The sequence below is a fragment of the Cyprinus carpio genome, chromosome A6, assembly GCF_018340385.1.
Source record: "Cyprinus carpio isolate SPL01 chromosome A6, ASM1834038v1, whole genome shotgun sequence".
Lineage (NCBI taxonomy): Eukaryota > Metazoa > Chordata > Actinopteri > Cypriniformes > Cyprinidae > Cyprinus > Cyprinus carpio.
The window spans coordinates 30,859,430-30,868,194 of NC_056577.1; the positions used below are offsets into that span (position 1 = coordinate 30,859,430).

The following is an 8,765-nucleotide window of genomic DNA, read 5'->3' on the forward strand; positions in this document are numbered from 1 at the left end:
CAGGGCAGCCTTTACCTGGGTAAAGACCTGCTGACACAGCTCTGTCCACTGGACCGGATCTGGCGCTACCTTTTTAGTGAGGACAGTCAGCGGGCTGGTGAGGTCAGAATAATTAGGTACAAACCTTTTATAATATCCCGCAAGCCCCAGGAACTGCCTCACCTCCTTTTTGGTCTTGGGTCTCGGGCAAGTTGGAACCGCTCCAGTCTTATTAATTTGGGAATGCACCTGCCCATGGCCCAAGTGGAAGCCCAGATACCGGACCTCCACACGCCCAGTTGCACACTTCTGCCCGTAATGCAGGCTTTTTTAGGTTGGCCAGCACAGCACACAAGTGCTCCATATGCCACTGCCAGTCATTACTATAGATGATAATATCATCCAGATAGGCAGTGGCATATGCAGCATGTGGCCGGAAGATTTTGACCATGAGGCGCTGAAACGTGGCCGGTGCCCTGAACAACCCAAAATGAAGTGTGACAAACTGGTATAATTCAAACAGCGTTGTGAAGGCTGTTTTTTCTTTGGATAATGGAGATAAGGGGATCTGCCAATATCCTTTTGTCAAATCCAGTGTCGAATAAAATCGAGCTGTACCCAGCCGATCAAGCAATTCGTCAACCCACGGCATTGGATATGTGTCGCATTTCGACACAGCATTCACCGTAAGGTGAATAATCCACACAGAATCGCACGGAGCCATTTGTTTTAGGTACTAAAACTATCAGGCTCGCCAAATCACTGTGGGACTCCTCTATTACTCCCATCTCTAGCATTGCTTCTAATTCCATCTGAACAACCTTTTTTTGTGATCAGGCAAATGATATGGCCGGCTGCGAACCATCACACCTGGCTCAGTCTCAATATAGTGCTGTATAAGGTCTGTTTGGCTAGCATCACTGATTCCGCCTCGCTCCATTTTTTGAGGAAGTTGAGGTGGTTGATATGATGTGCTCCGCCCCTGTCTGTACGAATTACCTCATAATTAAGATCTCGATTTCGCTGTGTGACCTTAAAGGTTCATGAAACCCAAAAACACAATTTTTGAGATGCTAACAGATATATTGCTTAAAACAGTAATAGCTGTCACAAAATATGTTACAAAGTGGAAACTGTCATTTTCGCGCTTTTTGGGACCATTTTGTTCATCCAGTTTAAAAAGTTAAGTTCAAGGCATGTGACGTAAACCTGAGTCATCTGAGTGCTCATTGGCGGCGTGGCTGCACATTTTACATGACAAAGGACTCGTCTAATCCAATAACTGCGCTGTGATTTGCATGAGCTATCCCAGTATTTATGCGTTGGAAAGTAGCACTCGTGTCACTCGTTGTTGTTTAGAATCATGGCTCGTGTTTGTGCCTTTGTTCATTGCAACAACACAAAAGTGTTGTTTTCATTTCCCCGCAACTCGACCAGAGCTGAAGTTTGGCTGCATGCTGCTGGTTTGCGGTGTCCTAAAAAAACACATGGAAAATATATTTGCAAGGAACATTTTTTTACTGGACAGTTTTGTGAATTGGAGACTAGTGCAAACCGGTTTCACGGATCATCTTTTTTTTTTGAAGAAAGATGCTGTGCCAGTTCCTGTCCTCTCTACCATCCACACAAATGAGGTACAGTATGTGTTTGCCTTAATCGTCACTGTTTTTCATGTTTGAATTCATATTATATGATTTTATCTTCAACAACGTTCCTTCAATTACATGATCGGGCATGCTCAAAGTATTTTACTGATTATATATTATGTATTTTTTGATTTACTTACTACTGTTACGTAATTTCATCCAACTGATTTATTAATACACATTTCTCTCTGACATTGTTTAATTCTCATGCTTTTGATTATGCTGTATTTTAGCACAGTGATTGAAATCCCACATTACAAAATGAGGAAGTTCATTGTTTATGAGGAAAACCTCATCGAGCTCTTCAGGAAGTGTCCTGTCTGCACCAGAAACTGTGTGGACATGAGAGCTGACTCACCTGGTATGTGTAATGCACTGGAATAATTATGTTATCAGGTGTGTTCTGTATAATTACAGCGTAATATAGTAGTTTTTCTGTGAATAAATTTTCAGGGCACAGTGCTAAATTTGGTACCTACACAATGATAGACCTAAAAGCAAACAGGATATTGGACATCCAGCTTATTCAGAAATGTGTGTATATGAATGTAATTTTATTGCTAACATTGATATGTATGTCATGATTCAGACAAACTTTATGATTTCATTAACAGTTTAAAATTAAACAAATTGATGTTATATTCTTTTAGAGCAATGATGTAGGAAACAGGAAAAGGAGGGCTTAGAACGATGCCTAAGACAGCTGGAGGAGAGAGGGGTCCACATTCAAATACTTGTCACAGATAGGCATCAATCTGTCATAAAGTTTCTCAAGGACAGCAGACCAGGTGTTGTGCACAAGTTTGATGCGTGGCACATGGCAAAAGGTGTTTCATAATGTTAATTGTGACCAAGATAAACAGTAGAAATTGTATATACATATTTCAGTATTTACATGTTGCATGCTTGTCAATCGTCTGTTTTTTTTTTTTTACTTTTGTATTCTTTAGCTGTGGCCAAAAAAATTGACCAGATAGCTAAGCTGAAGAGTTGCAGAGAAGTTGGTGATTGGAAAAAGAGCATTTTTTTTTTTTTGCGAACGCTGGCGCCGATACAAGATGGCTGCCTCCGTGACGTGCTCTGCAGTTGTTTTAGTGTTTTTGTTAGTTTGTCCTGTCTTTAGTTATATTCCTGCAATCAGTTTCACCAGGGACGAATTGCTGGACATTCGGCACCACACATCTCCCGATATACTACCGGTTTTCGACTATTCTGATGTTTTGCTGGACATTCTTGTCGCCGGAGCAGCTGCGATGATCACACGCTTCAGGAGGACGCGAAGATGGGGAAAAGAGCTGGCGCGCTCGTGAGACTCAGAAAACACAGATTTCGAACGCCGTTGCTTAGCATATATCTGGCAAATCTCCGCTCTCTACCCAACAAAACTCCTTCTGCTCTCTCGGACGAATAAGGATTTCTCACACTCTGCTGCTCTGTGTTTCATGGAAACTTGGCTGAATTACGCCATACCGGACAGCGCGCTCCATCTGCCGGGCTTTCAGCTGTTTAGAGCGGACCGCGACGCAGAATCAACGTGGAAATCATGCGGTGGCGGGACGTGCTTTTAAATCAATGAACAGTGGTGTACAGATGTAACAGTGTTAAAGAAGATGTGCTTTTCAGATCTAGAAGTATTCTTTGTCAACTGCAAGCTGTTCTATTCGCCGCGGGAGTTTCACTCGCTCAATCTGGTGAGTGTTTACATTCCTCCGCAAGCGCACGTGAGCCTGGCTTTACAGAAACTCGCTGATCAGATCACAGAGACAGAACAACAACACCCGGACTCCATTTTAATCATTCTCAGGGACTTTAATAAAGCAAATCTCTCCCGTGAACTGCCAAAATACAGACAGCACATCACTTGTCCCACCAGAGACAGTAATATATTGGATCACTGTTACACCACAATAAAGGATGCATATCACTCTGTTCCACGAGCAGCTCTGGGACGTTCTGTTCATCTTATACCGACCTACAGGCAGAAACTAAAATCAGCTAAACCTGTATTAAGGACTGTAAAAAGATGGACTAATAAAGCAGAGCAGGATTTACGATCTTGTTTTAACCTCACTGATTGGAGTGTTTTTGAAGCTGCTGCCACCAATCTGGACGAGCTCACAGAGACTGTGACATCTCATATCAGTTTCTGTGAGGATATCTGTATTCCTACCAGGACTCATCTAACTTACAACAATTACAAACCGTGGTTCACTGCAAAACTCAGACAGCTCCGTCAGGCCAAAGAAGATGCTTACAGGAAGGGGGACAATGTCTTGTATAAACAGGCTAAATACACAGTGGAAAAGGAGATCAAAGTGGCAAAGAGAAATTATTCTGGAAAAATAAGGACTCAGTTCACTTCCAACGACTCAGCATCAGTGTGGAAAAGTCTGAAAGAGATCACCAACTACAAGACACCATCCCCCAGCACTGTGGAGAATCAACGACTGGCAGATGATCTGAACGAGTTTTACTGCAGGTTTGAAAGAAGAACACCCATCACCTGCCCTGAACGCCTCTCCACACAACTGTTCACACCATTCACAACTCTTGCAACCCGTCCTGTACACCTCTCCAAACAACCGCCCTCACCATTCACACCTCCTGCATCCCCCCTCTCTCCCCCACACCTGCAATACAGATAAGCGAGGATGCGGTGCGCCAGGTCTTCCGGAAGCAGAAAAGGAAAAAGGCACCAGGCCCAGATTGTGTTACAACAGCTTGTCTGAAATCCTGTGCTGACTAGCTGGCCCCCATCTTCACACAGATCTTCAACAGATCACTGGAGCTGTGTGAAGTCCCTTCATGCTTCAAACGCTCCACCATCATCCCCATCCGAAATCCAAAATTACAGGACTAAATGACTATGGGCCTGTGGCTTTTACGTCTTTGGTCATGAAGTCATTTGAAAAACTGGTGCTGGCCCACCTGAAGGACATCACTGGACCCTTGCTGGATCCTCTTCAGTCTGCCTACAGAGCAAACAGGTCTGTGGACGATGCAGTAAACATTGGACTGCATTATGTTCTGCAACACCAAGACAGACCGAGGACTTATGTGAGGATCCTGTTTGTGGACTTTAGCTCGGCCTTTAACACGATCATCCCAAACCTCCTCCTGCCCAGACTAACTCAGCTCTCTGTGACCACTTCCGTCTGTCAGTGGATCAACAGCTTCCTGACAGACAAGCAGCAGCTAGTGAGGCTGGGAAAATACACATCCAGCACCCGTACAATCAGCACTGGAGCTCCCCAGGGCTGCGTTCTCTCCCCACTGCTATTCTCCCTGAACACTAACGATTGCATGTCTAAGGACTCCTCTGTCAAGCTCCTGAAGTTTGCAGACGACACCACACTCATCTGCCTTATTCAGGACGGTGACGAGTCTGCTTACAGACGGGAGGTTAAAGAGCTGGCTGTCTGGTGCACTCTCAACAACCTGGAGCTTAACACACTCAAAACAGTGGAGATGATCGTGGACTTCAGGAGAAACCCCCCTGCTCTCCCCCCACTCACCACCATGGACAGCACGGTGACTGCAGTGGAGTCATTCAGGTTCCTGGGCACCACAATCTCTCAGGACCTGAAGTGGGACATTCACATTGACTCCATTGTGAAAAAGGCCCAGCAGAGCTTGTACTTCCTTCGCCAGCTGAGGAAATTTAAACTGCCACAGGAGCTGCTGAAACAGTTCTACTCCACCATCATTGAATCCATCCTCTGCACTTCAGTAACTGTCTGGTTCAGCTCAGCTTCTAAATCTGACCTCAGAAGACTACAGAGGGTAGTCCGGACTGCTGAGAGAATCATCGGTACAACCCTCCCTTCTATTCAAGAACTGTACTTATCCAGAGTGAGAAAAAGGGCTGTCAAAATCACTCTGGACCCCTCACATCCAGCACACTCCCTCTTTGAACTGTTGCCATCTGGTCGACGCTACAGAGCACTGAGCACCAGAATGGCCAGACACAGGGACAGTTTCTTCCCTCAGGCAATCCATCTAATGAACACTTGATAATAACTGTGGAACACACTACACTATTTATATTTACATACGCAGACACTTATTTATCTAACACACATACTTAGTGTACACTTAAATTTTTGCACATAATATACCTGTACATACATAACTGCTCATTGCAATATACCTGCCATACAATTGTCAATTTGTATATTGTCATTCCTTACCTACTTATTTTTATTTGTTTTGTTTTTTTTTTTTTGTATTTTTTATTCTTTTATTATGTGTTTTTTGTTCTGTTGCTGTCATTCTGTTGCACTGTGGAGCTTCTGTCATGAAAACAAATTCCTCGTATGTGTAAACATACCTGGCAATAAAGCTCATTCTGATTCTGATCTGTACTGTTGTGGAGCCACTTCATCTAGAGGCTGTGAAATTGTGGCCAAGTGGAAATCTGTTGCAAATCATGTGCAGAACATTTATGAACATCATGGGGAGTTTACCAAATGCCTCCATGAACCACTTGTTGGAGACCAAGCAAAGTAGTGTCTAAGACCAAGAATAAACAGAGATATACAGATTTGTTTTTGCTTTGTGTATGCATAGCAGTATGTTTTTTTGTTAGATCAAATTTAAATGATTACATTTCAATTCCACTATTGTACATTTCTTGCCCTGAAGCATCATTTGTTGTCTGTTGATGTAAGTTGACTATTATTTTTTCACTAGGTACTGCTGCACGTGAGAGGCTCTGCAACATAAGCCTGGCTCCAAGACTGCTAAGGGACCTAGAAAATCTAAGTGGTGACCACCAGAATCACTCACTTGAGTTGTTTCACAGTCTGCTCATTCGGTTTGTGACAAAGAGTGTGGCATTTTCTTTTGTCGGGATGTTGTGCAGGTATGTTTTCATTTGCAAGTTAATTAATGTGTTAGTGAGAAAATAAGTTTGTTAATAATAATAAATAAGTTTTTTACAATCGTTTGTAAAGTATCAAGTGATTCGCAGTATGTAGCTGCATAGATTCTCACCTTAGATCGCAACTGGCAGCTATGCACTACAGCGAAAACAATGCAAGAGAACAAGCCACAACTGCTACTGGACAGCTAAGATGGCACATGCAGTATCCTCATTACAAAAAGGGAGAATGCACAGTGAGGCCACTAAAGACAAGGCCTACATATGGTATGCAATTTATTAGCATTGACTATATGTAATTACAACATAGTATTTGTTCTTAATAGCTTGTTCTTTTCATTCTGCAGGGTATGCTGATCGATTACTAGAGCTTCTTTTTGACAGTGTGTTAGAGGAGCCGAACCAGTTCCAGGACGAGCTCAAGAAATTCCAGAACACTTGTGTACCCAGTTCACACAACATGAAAAATTTGAAACTGTAGCAATGCACACTTCATGCTTCAAATCCTTGACAATGGAGTAGAAGAGCCACTTAGCCTATGCACTTAGCCTTTATATAAACACATATTAAATGAAATAACTTGTTCAGGGCAAGAGTAAATTAAAACTAAACCTTAATTTTCACATTTCATCTTCTTTTCCAAAATTTTTAAGATTCTGCAAGATGTATCTAAACGTTTGATCTGAACTGTATATTTATATCTGCACATATCTTTTGCAAATAATACTTTTAATAAACATGTTTAATGCCAAGAACATTGATGACTTTCTTGTTAGTATGATCAATTTTTCAACATTGCTTAAATACTTTTAACAATGTGACCATTAGCACATTGGTTTTCTGAGTGCTATTCTCACATGATTCTCAAATATCATGGTGTACTACTTGCAAAGTACTGCATAATCTGTGCTGTTTACACCTTTCATCATGACTGTTGGAATGCTAATGTTCATAATAATGTTTATATGTTTACAAGTATAGGTACACGTTTAGGAAGCAGAGAAACTACCATTTTGTAGCATATACATATTTTATTTTTTGATACATTATAACAAAATATTTAAAACACTGAAATTAGTTACATCAATCAAGTGGAGGGGGTAAAAAAACAGTATAGTTTACACTTTGTTCTGGGGACTCCTGTCGGATGCGTGTAACTGCACAGGAGGGTATCAAGTCAAGTCACCTTTATTTATATAGCGCTTTAAACAAAAAAGATTGCGTCAAAGCAACTGAACAACATTAATTAGGAAAACAGTGCGTCAATAATGCAAAATGACAGTTAAAGGCAGTTCATCATTGAATTCAGTGATGTCATAATGCAGCTCAGTTCAGTTTAAATATTATCTGTGCAATAATTTGCAATCAAGTCAACGATATCGCTGTAAATTAAGTGTCCCCAACTAAGCAAGCCATAGGCGACAGCAGCAAGGAACCAAAACTCCATCGGTGACAGAATGGAGAAAAAACCTTGGCAGAAACCAGGCTCAGTTGGGGGGCCAGTTCTCCTCTGACCAGACGAAACCAGCAGTTCAATTCCAGGCTGCAGCAAAGTCAGATTGTGCAAAAGAATCATCTGTTTCTGTGGTTTTGTCCCGGTGGTCATCTGAGACAAGGTCTTTACAGGGGATCTGTCTCTGGGTCTCTAGCTGTCCTAGTCTCCACCGTCTTTCAGAGCTGTAGAGGTCCTTTCTAGGTGCTGATCCACCATCTGGGCTGGATACGTACTGGATCCGGGTGATTGCAGTGACCCTCTGACTTGAATACAGACTGGATCTGGTGGCTACGGTGACCTCGGAATAAGAGAGAAACAGACTAATATTAGCGTAGATGCCATTCTTCTAACGATGTAGCAAGTACATCATGTGTTATAGGAAGTGTTCCCGGTTCCGGTTTACCTAATTAATGCAGCCTAAAAATCCTTTAACGGATTTGGATATTAGAAGCATAGGTTTTTAATCTAGATTTAAACTGCAAGAGTGTGTCTGCCTCCCGAACAATGTTAGGTAGGTAGGTTATTCCAGAGTTTAGGCGCTAAATAGGAAAAGGATTTGCCACCCGCAGTTGACTTTGATATTCTAGGTATTATCAAATTGCCAAAGTTTTGAGAACGCAGTGGACGTGGAGGACTGTAATGCAACAAGAGCTCGTTCAAATACTGAGGTGCTAAACCATTCAGGGCTTTATAAGTAATAAGCAAGATTTTAAAATCTATACGATGTTTGATAGGAAGCCAGTGCCGTGTTGACAGGACCGGG

General features: G+C 42.1%; 1 protein-coding gene across 1 annotated transcript; it reads left to right on the top strand.

The window, feature by feature from the left end:
• Nucleotides 1–324: 324 nt before the first annotated feature.
• On the top strand, nt 325–7,745 carry LOC109089847. The gene is made up of 5 exons (XM_042758992.1): nt 325–1,613; nt 1,859–1,986; nt 6,318–6,489; nt 6,626–6,774; nt 6,855–7,745. The coding sequence occupies exons 1-5, from the start codon at nt 1,570–1,572 to the stop codon at nt 6,986–6,988; spliced, it is 627 nt and encodes a 208-aa protein (XP_042614926.1). The 5' UTR covers nt 325–1,569; the 3' UTR covers nt 6,989–7,745.
• Nucleotides 7,746–8,765: the final 1,020 nt, after the last annotated feature.